Below are 15754 nucleotides of genomic sequence, written 5' to 3' on the forward strand. Positions count from 1 at the left end.
CTGTCATTTCAACCAGAGAACCTGGGCCCTGATGAGGCTGATGACGTGACCGGCTCTTCTCGGTGAACATGCGAGACAGACGCTGTGCTGGGACACCTAGGAGAGTGTGGTACTGCCCACAGGTGCTCAGTGGCAGGGCAAGGATATACTGGCATTTGTAATTAGCAAGCAAAAACAATGATCTGCCCCAAATCCCCCATAAAAGCAGCTCCTGGTATCTAAGAAACTCTAGTTCCCGCAAAGGGCTGGGTCTGGTACTAAAAGAACACCGTGTGTTTTTTTTGGCTGCACCATGTGGTTTGCGGGATCTTAGCTCCCTGACCAGGGACTGAACCCAGGGCCGTGGCAGTGAAAGGGCCGAGACCTAACCACTGGACTGCCAGGGAATTCCCATGAATACCCTGTCTTTGGGGAGAGGAAGAAGACCTTTTACAACTGCATTTCGTGGAGGGAAATCATCTCAGGGCCTCTTCAAACTGTGAAGATGGACTCGGAGCCCAGTGCCCAACCTGCAGGGCAACACTTCTCACTCTGACTCTGGACGGTTCCTCACGTGTTTTTTTTGGGGAGGGGGGGTGGGGAGCAGGGGGCGGAGGGAGAAGAGTCCGCTGCACTTGCCCTACACGTGCTCAACGCTGGAGGTGCGTGTCGGCACCAAGGAGAGCGGCACGCGGCGCTGGGAGCCCCGGGCGCGGCCCCCACGCCCAGCCAGCCTGCGGGAGCCCTGCGGCCGAAGCAGAGCTTCACGGAACACACCCCAGTCTTCCGTCAAGTCCCCGAAGCTGTCCAGGGTGGACCACAGCGCATCTGGAGCTCCGAGTGTGAACAGCCCCTGAGCTACTCTATGCGTCGGCAGTCTTGCTGTTCCAATAACCCCCACTACTCTGGACCCACCAGGAGACATCACCGAATTTCTGCAAGTGCCTTAAAAGCACTCAGATTAGGTATTTTTCCAGCTGTTCCAAGCACTCACCACACTGAGAGAAGGGCAGATACTGGTGATAATTTACCACAAAAGCCCAAGTTGGCACTCAGCAGCCCCCCACACCATCTCATGGCTGCCAATCTGGACAGAGTTCTCCATACCCACCTGACCCTCAGCCACTTGTCACAGGACAAATTCAGCCCACCTTACCTTTTCAGGTTTGCTTTCTTCTTCTTTGTGGCCAAGGCACTGAGATTTTTAGGGGCATCTCTTAGCCCGAAGCTCTTAGCCACATGCCCGAGGTGGAGCGATCGGACGTGGAAGATGTGCTTCAGCTCCCGGGGGTAGGTCGCGTAGGCCCGGATGAAGGACTGCAGGGCTGAAAGACAGCGAGAGGGCGGGAGGCGGTCAGGACGGGTCTCAGCTGCCCCGGCCTAAGGGCTGCCCTGCGCAGTTCACCCTGCCGGGCCACGATGGACACACAACCAGGACAGCACAACAAACATCAACAACCTAAAGCTATACTTGTGTATTTTTTTTTATTTTCTAAAAATAAGTAAGTCTACCAGCCACAATGAATACACCCAATAAAATTTCACACTTTACTGTGTAGCCTGTAATAAACCTAGGGGGAGGGTCCTGTTTCCTTCTTCATTATAGTCTTGGGGTCTAGCACAGTACCTGCCACACAGCAGGTTTTTGTTGTATAAATGAATGAATGAGAGAATGAGTGAAGAAACTAAGACAGGATCAATGTATACCATTTTCTTATGGAAAATGAAATCATTAGACCTTTATATTGGGAAAATTCTTCCCTAATCGAATTATTATTTTTTCGAATAGTTAATACATGCAAATGTCACAAAATTTAAAAGGCTCACAAGGCTTTATTATGATTGCCCTTATGTTTATTATTACCGTACATTATCATTACTGTAAACACTGTCTCCGCCCAGAGTGCCACCTCCAGCTGCCCATCTGGAGGAATCACTGACACCAGCTCTCCATATACTCATGGGATTTAAAAACCGAATTTGTGCTAACGCATCCAGAATTGATCGATACAGGGTTTCTTACCCTTTCAAAGAATGTGTAAAAACGGAAGCAAAAACAGAATCTTAAAGAGAAAGAAAAGTATTAAATTTCTAAAACAGCCCACAAGACAGTTCATCTGTGGAGGACTGCCAGCGGTGTAGAGCTGTCCCTCAGACAGTCCATCACGAAAGTTTCGGTCCTGTTTTAAAGTTAAGAAAGAGGCCCTTGTCCTCAACCCGGCACTGGTCACAGGCGGTTCCCAGGAGGGTGGCGCTCTGGCTACCCCTTGACTGGGCACTCCTTTTTTAAAAAATTTATTTTTATTTTAATTAATTTATTTAATTTTTTGGACACGCCACGCGGCATGTGGGATCTTAGTTCCCCGAGCAGGGATCGAACCTGTGCGTCTGCCCTGGCAGTGCGGAGTCGTAACCACTGGACCGCCAGGGAAGCCCCTGGCCACTCCTCTGAGGAATCATTTTCCTATACCTCGTTCCCCTCAAATGTCTCCCGGTAACAGTGACACTCAAGTGTCTGCCCTTTTCTCACTCCAACAGGGCAGGCGGGGACCCTTGGGACTGTTCCCCATCCCCATCCCCACTGACTTTACTTCCCCCGGAGCCCCGACCTACAGTGCTTCTGATGGAAGCAGGCACTAAACACCAGCCTCTCTCGCCCTCGCTTGTTGAGCCACTGGACTGGCAAGTTTGCCCACAGCTTAAACGTAATATCCCAGCAGCACCTGGAGATTGGCGTTTATGAACAGTAATAAAAAGTGTCATTTTAGCAGATCAGCTCCTGGAAGGATCCTGGGAACCCATCAAAGCTCTATTTACCGAGCAAAGTGAACTCCTTTTCCCAATCGATGAGAAATAATAACCAAGGCAACTCCACTGTACCCCTCTCTTAAATCTGTGCTTACTCCCCTTTTTAATGACTGGGGACGAGGTTTTTCAAGGAAAATCTTTAACACTTCAAATGGTCCGTGCTGTTTGGAGGGTTCTGACACATATTCAAGTCCTCAGAGGGGAAAGCTCTACAACTATCGCGACCCTGGAGACGCCAGCCTCTTCTCCAGCTCCCTCTCTTTCCCAACCCCCAACATTTACTCTAGACAGAAAAAGCAGACTGGAACCAGGCCAGGCCAAAGCAAAGAGTCTGCACCTCTAAAATCTCATTTACCCCGATACTGGCCCAGGCCTCCTCACTCATCTCACTCTTGGGCTTGAGCAGATTAGCAGGTCAGAGAAGATTCCTCTTCTCTACACCAATCCTGAGAGCTGAGGCTGGAGAGCCTCTGTCCTGGGAGAGGTAGGTGCTCAACTAACAGCTTTCCGGGGATAATGAGTTCGCCAAGAAACGGCAGGAGAGTTCTCTCCCTCGACAACTCGTCAGGCAGCATCTCCCACTGCCTGCTTGCACTAAGCCTCCCCGTCCTCAAGGCTCCTGTCTCGCTGGGGACAGCAACAGCTGGTCGTCCTCACATACACGCACGGACTCCCAGGTTGGGCCAATTCAGAGAAGCAGGAACCTCAGACGGAGCGCAGCTGTCTGTAGGACCTTCCAAGGGGCAGGAAGCGGCCCTGCTGGCCGCACCAGGAACAAGTGGAAGGAAGAGGGCTGTGGGCCTGAGGCGAGCGGAAAGGCGAGAAGTCCTGAAAGGAGACGTTTATTTGGGAAGACGGATGATGCTCTAGCCAATCAGAGCAGGCACTGGCACGCCACCAAGCCCCACTTCAGAGCCAGAGGATGACGGAATTAAGGGAAATCTATTTCAAAATACCTTCCAAGGACATTCTGTCCTTTTGAGCAATAAAACCAAACATACCCTTGGACATCTGACCAGGAAGAGCGGCATCCTGCAGATGAGGCTTAGGGTCAAGGAGGCAGAAAGGAGCAAAACTCCAGCCTGGAAGGTGCAGCTCATCCGCGCTCCTCCCGACCCCACCGCTGCCCGAGAAGAGCACACGTCTGTACAGAGAAGGCGCGCTGCACCTTCCTACGCGTCACATCAACAGCGACGACCACCCAGAGAAAGGGGGAAAGGAGGCTGCTTGCTCTAATTCTCTTAAAGACAAAGCATTTGGCCAAGAAGCCAACCTCCCTCTGATCACACTGAGGGGAGAGGGATGATTTCAGTAGTTTGCATTTTCTTGACTTCGAGAAGCGTCCCTTCGGAGCCAGGCACAAGCCCTACACGTGTAGCCCTTGCTCTTCAGGGCAGAGCGGCTCGAACCGCAGGGCAAGTGGCGCTGTGCAGGTAAAGGACTCCACTTTCTGAAATTTTTGTTCAGGACTCTGGAGTTCAAACTTAGGTTACCACAATTTTTACCACCTGAAAAGCTCTAGCTACAAGATGCAAGACATGAGGGGAAAAAGGGGTAACTGCTTCTGGAAACTGACCACGATAAAGTTCAGGTCATTAGCAATGACTGGGTCAGAAAATGCAAAAGGAAAACAAATGCATACTTGGCCCAGTTTCCAACTAGGTTTCTGCCGTGAAGGCAAAACCCAGCTGCTTTGTTAATTATTCATGAGGTGGGTTCTGAAATGGCATAAAAGGGAAGCAAGTCAGTAGTGGGGAATTTGCATATGCAGATTGAAATGCAAAAGGCAGTATCAACTCCTGGGGTGTGGCAATCATGTGTATATTCTCCCCAAACCTCCAGAACTCAATCCTAAGTAAGAGGAGAGAGAAGAATAGGGGAGAACCTAATGTCTGTTGTGGGGTGACCGAGATCTTCTACAGGCAGTTTCCTTAAAAGATGATACATTTATTTCCTTTTTGGTACATAAACATTGGGGACTGGTCCCACTCCAACATCCTTTAAAAAGAAGGCAAGTAACTCTGTCTGTTTCTTGGTATAAAGTTCAATGGTAACGATAATGAGAGAAAACACAAAACCGCATTCTCTAAGGGCTATTTACTGTAATTTTTACTCTGATGACCCAGTCACGTTGAAACAGTTGTAGCCTCGCTAGAATATCCAAATTACCTCCGACACCGACATCGTAACGATGGTGTTCTTTCTCTTCACTGCAACTCTGCTATTAACCCTGAAATCCTGCTGCAAACACTTGATTATGCATCGTACAGAAAGCTGACGTTGCCTTTCAACAAATGACCAAACTCTAAAGTTCCACTGAGACAAACATTCTATTCCTCTTGACAGAATGTTCCAGTACATCTTTAAGGGCAGGTTCTCAGGAGGAGCCTTAGGAGTTGCTGAATTCACTTCAGGGAAACGCTAGGACAGGATATTATCAGAAACCAGACTGGAATACACGCTAATTATTAATCAGCAGTTATGGGGCAATTACTGGGACTTCATCTCTCATCTTGGGTAGTTCGGATTAAGGACTGCCTAACTAAGGACTGCCTTTATGACGTGCTAAGGTATGTAACAGGCACTTGCAAATACTTGCTGACTAACTTATTTCTGTCGTCTATTTCCAGATGACCATAACCGCCCGGCAGCCAGTCTCCCAGCCTCCACCCTTGCCCCCAGAGTTTGTTCTCAGTCAGCAGCAAGTGACCTTTTCAGACCTGTCAGACCACACCTCTGCCCCAAGCCCTCCAATGGTTCCCCTTCCACTTGTGGTAACCGGGTCCCCTGGATGGCCTCCATGCCCTTCCTCTGCCATCCCTCCCCTCCTTCCAGCCACACTGCCGTCCTGGAGTTCCCGTGCACTCTGACCCCCACGCCCCAACCTGCCTGGACGCCCTGTCAGAGCCACGGGGCGGCCCCTCTTGAGGTTTTTGCTCAAGCAGCGACCTTCAGGACAGGGCTCACTCTGCCCTCACCCCTTCGTCTCGCTCACTTGCTCTGTTCTCTCCATCGTTCTCATCACCTTTCCCTAGACTATCTAATTTATGCGTCATTTACTTATTGTGTTCATTACATTCATCTTCTGCTCCCCCACTAGAATGTTCTAAGGGTGACAATTTTTGTCTGTTCTGATCCCTGGTGTATCCCAAGCACCTGGAACGGCGCCCAATTCAATAAATATTTGTTAAAGGAATGTTGTTGTTTTTTTTTTTAAAGATTCAATTCATAAAAAGAAGAAAAGAAAGGATTCTATAGTGTTTATCTATTGGTAAGCCAGCCTGGCATTCTTCTCAAAATAGTAGGTAACTATCAAAAAGAACTCTGGATCCCCCAACATGGGGGTAAGTCACTAGCCAAGACACACACATTCCAGCATGAAAGACACGCAGCTGTTCTAAGCTCCCTTCTCCCGTGCTCTGTTCAGTGCTCACAGTGAACTGTTGAGTCCACCCTTAATGCCTGGTGATCCCAGGGGCCAACTTATCCTATAAAGGCACTGAATATTAAATTAATACCTAACTCTTTTGTAAATTTCCCAGGAATTGGGTTCATGGCCTATGGCCCTTCCTCAGCACTGTTCTTTCTCATTTTTCTTTGTACTTTCAAATAGGAACTGCTTTGCTCTAATAACTCCAGCCCTTGCCTTCATCTCTAACTTCCATCTCTACAACTATTTCTACTGACGTGTCATATCTCTTCTATCTGGTTTTCAAAGAAAGAGAAAAATGGATCCCTGAGATCCAAGTTGTTGGGTCAAAGCTCTAGTCCTGATGTAAGCCAAGATAAAGCCTCATTTGTGCAAAACACGGGGAAGGATGAAATTAACATTTAATATCACTTTAAAGCCTTCCGTGCCTGGTTCCAAACCCTGCAGAATTAGGGAGATTGAAGGCTTTTGCTGGTGAGCAAAGACGCCTGGTTGGCCTCTCGACCTGTCTGGGGGGTGTGCAGGTGGAGGTGGGGACGATGCCCTGCTGGGTTATCTATCCACAATCACCTAAGAAATCGACCAACCTTTCTTGGCCCCGGAGACCGTCCTCTCACTGGAGTGCACGTAATCTTCAAATACTGTCTGCAAGACCGTGGCTCGCTCTCGGATTTCCTGGGGGCCAACGGAGCGGGGTTTCTGGGAGGGTGACGGAAGGATTAAAGGAGAGACAGTCAGAGTCAGGAATAATGAAGCAGTTTATAACAGATTTAATAACAGTAAAATCACACAGTAACCACAGAGGGGCCAACAAGGGTAATCCTTTCAATATTACTAGGGAAAAAAAGGGAGCGATAAAGATGCTAAAGTCAAGCAAAGATGAGGATGGCTTTGTGAGGGAGCAGATCATGTCTCTTCTTTATTTACTTATTTACTTTTCTTCCTGGCCTCTTATGACTCATGTTCAAAATCAAAGTCTATCGGAGACACTTTGGAATTTTCCAAGTCCAATTCAGGCATTTAAAACATCACTGGACACAAGCAGTTTTTAAAGGAATCCTGTATGGCCCGCTTACGCCTTCAATCTCCTTGCCTGCCTTATACTCATCGGTGGAAGCCTGGCCATTCCTGTCTAAGAGCATCCCACAGTCACCTGACCACAGGTTAGTCTGTCCTTGAATCGTAGAGCATGCTTCCTCATTCCTACGAGGTTCAGACTCTGAGTGTTTCGGATTCACTCTTTCAGCCCAGACCTCTGTGCTGAGTTCCCAGGAACCCACTGAGGATTGGGCTGCTCCAGCAAGCCACATTCAAGAGGATGGCAGGGACCTTCGCAGCCAACAGTCCCTCTGTAAGAACTCACATCTGTCTGCATAGAAGACCTTACAGATGGAAAATATGAGGAAAATAAAAACTTCTTTTCTTTTCAGCCTTTAGCAACCCCAGAGAAAAGATTTCCTTTCTTTATATCCCCCTAAAAACAAGTGGCTTTTGTTTCCTGTATCTTAACATGAATGCTTTCTATTGAACGTGAAACCAAGATCCAAAAGAACCGCATTTGGCTAATGTGCCTCCCCAAAGATGTTGATTCTTTGGATGGTGCTAATTAAGCTCTACCCATACTCACCCCCCAGTGTGGGTCTCACCAGTGTGAGACCCAGCTCATGCTCCTTTTAACTCCTGTAGAGGACAGGGTGCGAGCCCCTGGGTCTGGCTGACCGACCCTAACCCCGTCACCCCGGTCTTTTTCACATTTAAAGCTGCCGGAGAAAGAATAAAGGGAGGAGAAGAAAAAGCCTCCTTCTTCGGAGAGACATTCGTCTCTGTGTTAATAGAGACTTAACAACCTGAAATGTTTTTAGTTTAGTCAAATCATTCCTGCTACCTGTTTGGTTGATGACAGTCTAGCTGATTTCACGGTACATGGTCCCCCTAAGGGTTTTATCCACTCAAATGTCAAGAGAAAAGTCACTCAGGAGCTGTGTTACGAAAGTGGACATTTGCTGTTGTCATTAACAAGGATTTTTTTTTTTACCCTCTTAACTGATGTGAAATGCAAACTTTTTTTTTTTTGCTGCCCTCCTTTCGTTAAGCCACCTCAGCAGCGAAACTGTCACCTTCCTTGCGTTTTTTTTTTTTTAATATGAATGTGAAATTAGCAAGGATGCCCTTTCCCCTGGCGGACAGAATCCTCTGTTATTAAAAAGTAAAGCACTTTAATAATGAAAACTTTTTCCTCTTTTTCCTGTGTTTTAACTGTTTAAAATTAATGAGAAGGGCAGAATGGTTGTCAAAGCGATATTGAAAGCCGGGCAGCCAGGACCGAATAAGCACAAAAATCCCTCTAGAGTGTTAAATAAACAGAGCTGCAGCCCTCTCCAATCCCTCTGTTGGTTACTGTATACATTCTGTAACAGCTCTCAGAATAGATCTGAGAGCCAGGGAGGCAGAGAGGTTTCAGAATTCCAATAAAGGCCTCAAATTAAAGACAGCCTGGTGCGAATTCCAGGAGAAAATTAAAGAGACCTCAAGCTTAAGTGACAGGTGACTTGCTTCTGTGTCACAACTGTCAGGGGATTTAGTGATAATATGGCAATATATTACAAAGGGCTTTTCTTATTTCCCCCTTTAGGTTTCAAAATGAGGTATCTTTTCTTCCCAACCAAAAAAAAAAAAAAAATTACATATATACATACGTATAACGTGAGTGTGTATACTAGTGAAATATGTAGAAAAAATGCAATAAAACTAGGTTCACATGTTTGAAATGATGAGGTCACTTTAGTAGAATATAAGAAAAAGTTAATGGCAGAAAACATAATATACTTAGGAGAAAGCAGGTCTTACCCCGCCACTTCCAGAAATACTTTATTTTAAAATTGCCCCTCTTGAGAATGAGTATTTTTCAGCTGTCTTCTTGGGAGGACAGTCTGAATTTAAACTGAAGACACAGGGAGCAGAGTCATGCAGTGCTGGCTCAGCCCCAGACAGGTAAATGCTCCCATAATGAGAGCGGGTCAGACCCCGGAGGGCACACCCCGCAGGACCGGCTCTCCCACCCTCAAAGACGCAGACTTAGTCCTGCTTAATGAAGCAACTTGCAACTAGCAGACTGTGGGTCGTTTAGAAAGACAACATTTCCAAAGGTCTAGACGCATTCAATACCCTTTTTCTGTAAAGACCCCACTGATCTTGGAGAGAAGAGACAATCCACAGAAACTAGGCTAGGGGCTTGTGATCTTATTTTAATCTCTCACCATGCCAGTGAGCTTTTTGTTAGGATGAGTTTACAGATGTATTTCATAGGACAAAAAACTTTTAGGAAAAACATGTTGGGGTTTGTGTTTATACCGTGAAGATGAAAATTCATGCCTATCAAGAGGCAACAGATGAGCCTTAGACAGCTGGGCTGGATTATTTTTGTTGTACAAAGTTTTAGGTGGTAGCAGCTGGGCGCGGGCGGGGTGGCGGGGGCTAGTTATTTGGAGCATGTGTCTTGAAATCGCCAACTTCTAAGGCATTTTTAAACTAAATGGAAGGATTTTGTTTTAATCATTTTATTGCCAAGCTGAGTTTTACCCCCGTGGTCCCTAGAACCTTCTGAGCACTTCCCAGTCAAGTTGAAAGATCACATTTATTCTCTTTGTAGGCGGCTGAACATTCGCGCACCCAGACGTAGCCATATATATTTTATATACCTAAATATGAAATATACATTTTACAGATGCTTCACTCGCTTGCGTTCTGTTCACAGAAGCCCCAAAATGTATATGCCAAAGGACATTTACAATGGCCTTCAACCAAGCTGGGTGAAGATGGGCATTACGATGAGGTGTCTGGCTCGGTGTGTAGAAGGCCCAGCTACTGAGCCCACATTCATCTGCCCGGCCCCGGCCTGTGTGCCAGAGAGAACTGCCCACATTGAGGACACCAATTAAGACATATTGTATTTAAAACAGAATTAAGGGACTTCTCTGGTGGCGCAGTGGTTAAGAATCCGCCTGCCGATGCAGGGGACACGGGTTCAAGCCCTGGTCCGGGAAGATCCCACATGCTGCGGAGCAACTAAGTCCATGCGCCACAGCTACTGAGCCTGCGCTCTAGAGCCCACAAGCCACAACTACTGAGCTCACGTGTCACAACTACTGAAGCCCGCACGCCTAGAGCCCGTGCTCCGCAACGAGAAGCCACCACAATGAGAAGCCGACGCACCGCAACCAAGAGTAGCCCCTGCTCACTGCAACTAGAGAAAGCCTGCGTGCAGCAACAAAGACCCAACACAGACAAAAATAAATAAATTAATTAATTTAAAAAAACAAAAAACAAAAACACAGAATTAAGGGCTTCCGTGGTGGCACAGTGGTTAAGAATCCGCCTGCCAATGCAGGGGACACAGGTTCGAGCCCTGGTCCAGGAATGTCCCACATGCCGCGGGACATGAGCAACTAAGCCCATGAGCCACAGCTACTGGGCCTGCGCTCTGGAGACCGCGAGCCACAACTACTGAAGCCCATGTGCCACAACTACTGAAGCCTGCGCGCCTAGAGCCCGTGCTCCGCAATAAGAGAAGCCACCGCAATGAGAAGCCCGCACACTGCAATGAAGAGTAGCCCCATTTGTCGCAACTAGAGAAAGCCCATGTGCAGCAACGAAGACCCAATGCAGCCAAAAATAAATAAATAAATAAATAAATTTTTTAAAAAAGAAAAAAAAAGCTGTAAAAACCCCCCCAGAATTAAAAGTTGTAGCCAGCATTTACTTTATTCTCTTTACTATTCACATGAGTCATGCACATAATATACTCTTTCAGGCTGTATATCCATGAGATAATTAGTAATGAAGTCAATTTAGTTTCGTTTTTCTTTGTCCTCTGACTTAAAGGTAAATTTGGTCAAACAAGTGGTGTTTATGGACGTAACATCTAGAACCTGGCATGATTAGTTGAGTTTTCTAAGTTAACCAGTTATTTTGGTGTCGGTGAAAGCCCAACCTTGATTAGCACTTTTTCTTTTTAAAACCAAAGATCACCAGACCTTAAAAATATCAAAACATCCTGTCCATCTGAGCAGCAACTCAGGATTGAGGTGAACTCACATGGCCCAGGGTGTGCAGAGCATGCTGGGCCTCGTTTTATTTAAACCTCACAGCAACCCTCCAGGATGGGTACTCGTGCTGTCCTCATTCTACAGATGGGAAAATTGAGGCTGGGGAGGAGGAGATAATCTGCTCAAGGTTGCAGAACGGCTGGCTATAAAGCAAGGACTCGAACCCAGGTCTGTCCGACTCTGGGCCCCGGCTCTCACCCATGACCTTATGAAGGCTCCTCAAGCCCCAGCCAGTCTTCAAGGCTGGCCTCAGGCCACAGAAAAGGCTTAATTTAAGGAGAGGAACTGGGGCTGCCAGGCCACAGAAGGGCAGATGTTAACAGAATGGCTGTGGCTTGTCCCCCGAAAGAGCAGAGGAACGTTCTCTTGCTCTGGGGAAGCGTCCTGCCGGAGGGGCCCCAAACCCGTCCACAGCTTCCCCAGGGACGTGCAGGGGCACACGACCATTGGCGCCCGGGAGAGAACTGGGCTGTGTTCAGGGGGTAAATACTGACACCAAAGCCGGTCCTGGAAACAGTGTAAGACTAGATTATTCAAACCTTTACCATCTCATTTTGTAATTTTGCGGCTTGCTCTTATTTCTGGAGAGCAGGCAGATGCCAATTTTCCACTTAGTGTGAAACGGCAAAAAAAGGTGCTGGGCTTCATGTCAATTGAGTCTGGACTTTAATTCCACATCTGTTACTAACTGATGTAACAAAATAATAATAATAATAGTAATAATAATGAATACCCTTTGGTACCTGTGTTGGGACTTTCAGGTCATTTCCTACTCAACCCTCCAATCTCCTTCTGAGAATATTAATATTATCTCAATTGTACACATGAAGAAATGTACTCATGAGCCTTAGGAAGGCCCAGTACTGGCCCAAAGCCACACAGCTGGTGAGATGAGGAACTGGGCCCTAAGGCCATGCTCCTGACCTCCCTGATGCTACATGCCGCCTCAGACAGCTCCGCTCCCCAGGTGCCCCTGCTTCGCCCACGTAGCTGTCCCGGGGCTATAATTAAATAGCCGTGGGAACATTTGAAAAAAAAACCCCAAAAAAACCAAAAAAAAAAAACCCCAGAAAACCACCGCCCCCCACCCCACCTTTCCACCCCCCGCCAACTAGAATTTGCAATAGTTTCCAAAGGACAGAGAAGTGTGCCGAGACCAATGAGTGTCTCATTTCTGGTCAGTTCCCTTGACAACAGACTATCGATAATATGGGATGGCCCAAAGTCTCGGGTGCCCCGGTTGTTCTATAATATCACTTAAAATATCACTTAAAATAACGTGTTGATCAACTGAGTCCTTAATCACTTTCTTGCTCACGGGGATCTTTGCTGTGGTACCACTTACTGACCAAATCTCACCTTTATGAAAATGGCTAACGTCACCCAATTTAACGAGCACTTTAGTTCCAATTTCTTGGCTTAACTAATACTAACAGAGGCTTATTGGTACATGGTGAAGCACAGGTGCTTTGAAGTTAGATGGCCTGCTTTCACACCAGGAGAATCAATGATTATTGTGCCCTCGTGCATGTTCCTTCAGCTCTCTAAGCCTCGGTTTCCTCACCTATAAAGTGGGACAGTAACATCTGCCTTATAGGGCTGCTGAGAGGATGAAACGGGACCAAGCGTGTAAACAGCTTAGCACAGTCCCAGGTCTGGAACACACGCTGCGGTAACAGACACTTGATTATTTCCTCTCCTTTTCTTAGATACATTTCCGGAGGTACTCTCTGGAACAGAACTTAAGTCGGGGTCAGCCAGATGGAGTCCTTGCCTCAGGGAGAATATCGATCCAAATAAAGACACATGCTAATGCATAAAAGAAACTCTTAAACTTGATCTATTTGGCTCTGACTTTCCAGTCTATCCTCAGGCATCAGAAAAGAAATGTAAAATATCCAAATAATTAAAATTTCATGGACAAAATTACACACAGCAACATCATTACACACACACTGACAAGTACATGTGTGATACACTGAGTAACGCGGTAGAGTGGGGGGCGGAGGCAGGGTAGTGATTCCGAGCAGCGGGGAAGCCTCGGAAAAGAAGCAGGAAAGGATGTCCCGGGCTGTCTGCAACTGCTCAGGATCTCCATATGGAACTGCACGGATAATAAAAATTTTTCTTCTCAATGATCTCAACTTCACTCTTCCTCTGTGTATAGCGAACGTTAAAAAATGGATGAACTAAGTGTGTCTGAATGGAGATTCCGAGCTATTTATTTTTTCCATGCTGTCCTGGGTGAACGGGTCTAGCCAGGTGTCCTTGCTGATAATGTGGAGGGGGACCACCAGCGCTCAGTGTGTAACGCTGCCTCCAGACTCTTTCTGGCCTGGGATGAGCCCTCCTTTCCGGGGAGCTTGCTGCAGCCTGGCAGACGCCCAGGACGGACTGGAGCACATTAACTGGATGAGCCCAGCAAACATGTCCAGGAGCAAAGACAGAAAAAACACCATCAAGATGAGGTCTCACCTAATGTTCATGGTCCTTAAAATACACGTTTTACTCGACAGAGGCAGTAACTTCCCCATACTCAGAATCACTGCTTCCCCAAATCAGGAAATGCGTCACGTCTGTTAGTGGCAAGCACGATAAATAATAAAACTCACCTGGCTTCCCCATCGTCTCCCTTTAAAACAATCATCCCGTGTCAGAACAGACAAAATATCTTCCATCTTTATCTCAGAAACACTGTAAAAGGAAGGGCATAACGAGGTAAACCTTTTGTTCTTTCAAAAACATTTGGAATCTTGATGCATAAAACTGGCCTCTCCTCAGGCTAATTTGATATAAAGGAGAAGCAACACTTGGTCAGGGAAAGGGAATGTTTTCCTAAACCTTTAGGAATTTGGAAGGAAGGGGCCCTCTATGATATTAAAGGGACAGACAGGGTAATATTCCCAACAATTTCCTTCCTGCCTGATACATTTACATAGGCTACATTTAGAATTTCCTCTATAGGGATCATGTCGTTATTTCTTAGTAAATCTGGAACACTAAATAAATAGGCCTACTTATTGATAGATGACCTTGACTTGAATAGAAGACAAACTAAAAAAACATTTCCGACAGTCCCTTTAGTTTCATAGTTAAAGAAAGGAGGTGGCTGAAGACCCTTAACTGTGAGGCGTAACCAAACACCTGAGTGAAGGTAAACAGGTGACCAATGCCCATCGCCCGTCAAGGCACCAGAACTCTCTCCTAATCTACCCTGAGGGATCTTTGCTGCTCTTGTCTCTTAATTATTCAGGGGTGAGGACCAAACGATCTCTGGCGAATCTAGAGCTACATGCGAATGGCTGAAACCAGAACTCAGGCTTCCCTTGTGAACAGAAGCCGTCAGCAGCCAGAATAAGACACTCCAAGCTGCCCAGCAGGGGATTCAAGACAGCCCACCGTCCCCCACAGCTCTGGAAGGCCCCAGCCTTCGCCCCAGGAAGGGCGCGCGGCGGAGTCCTGTGTCAGAGGCGAGGAGGGAAACAAATTCCCCAGGGAGAGAGGAGGAGGGAAGGAGGAGCTCTGGGGGAGAAAAGCAGATCATAGAAAGAGAAATGATTTTCTTGTATGTTGTTGTTGTTGTTGTTTTTTCCTAAATGTAACAGCAAATTAAAACGTGAATGGCAGCCTCTTCTGTGGGAGAAGACAAAGGTGACTTTCCCCTAAAGGTGACTCTGACAAAGCTATGAATGAACATGTCATGTCTGTGACATGATCTGCCTGAGCTGTGTCACCGCTTCCCCGTACACCCCCAGCCCCCAGCCCTCACCGTTCATTCTTCACTGCCAACTCACAGCCACGTGGCTTCGGAAAATATTTTTACAGAGTCACCGGAGAATGCGGAGTACATACCAAGAGTGTAGGAGTTGGGGGGGAAATGTTCGTGGTTTCCTGGAAAATCTGTTTTTCATACGGGAGAGAAATGTTACGGCTACTGAATTTGCATCTCATTTATGCCTGGAAAGCTGAAGGAAGGTAAAAATCAGAGCCCAGCCCTGCCTTTTCCTTTTCCTAGCTGACCTGCCTCTATTCATCACTTTTTTTCTTGAGGAAAAATAAAAAAGAAGAAATACAAAAGTAAAAGCAACATAAGAGCCTGGGGTCAGATCTTGAAGTGGGGAGAAAGAAAATAAGTATAATGGCATTCGCAGTCAGGGATACAAAGCACTAAATATGCCACAGAAAGGCACAGTTTTCTCAAATGTTCACCTTCAGCCAGGGCACGGCTCGTATGCTGTATGTGTCCATATGACAATGTTGGGGGACCATTTACCCTAAGTGAACAGGAGCTGGGACTGCACTGGAGTGATTTATAGTTTAAAAGGGCCTTTTCCTCCCAGTCTAAGAAATCTTGCTTCTGAGGAACAAAACACATCTACTCTGCTTATTTATGGTTCTATCAACAAACCTGAATCATCCCACCACACTACGA

General features: G+C 46.8%; 1 protein-coding gene across 1 annotated transcript in view; it reads right to left on the bottom strand.

Moving 5' to 3' along the window:
• The window catches only part of DDX31 (DEAD-box helicase 31), a 73934-nt gene that overhangs the window by 16010 nt on the left and 42170 nt on the right, over positions 1-15754 (bottom strand). The window contains 3 exon segments of the mRNA XM_007194452.3: positions 1136-1304; positions 6805-6916; positions 13935-14016. Of these exon segments, the coding sequence (XP_007194514.3) occupies positions 1136-1304; positions 6805-6916; positions 13935-14016 (363 nt within the window).

Source organism: Balaenoptera acutorostrata, chromosome 6 (assembly GCF_949987535.1).
Source record: "Balaenoptera acutorostrata chromosome 6, mBalAcu1.1, whole genome shotgun sequence".
Lineage (NCBI taxonomy): Eukaryota > Metazoa > Chordata > Mammalia > Artiodactyla > Balaenopteridae > Balaenoptera > Balaenoptera acutorostrata.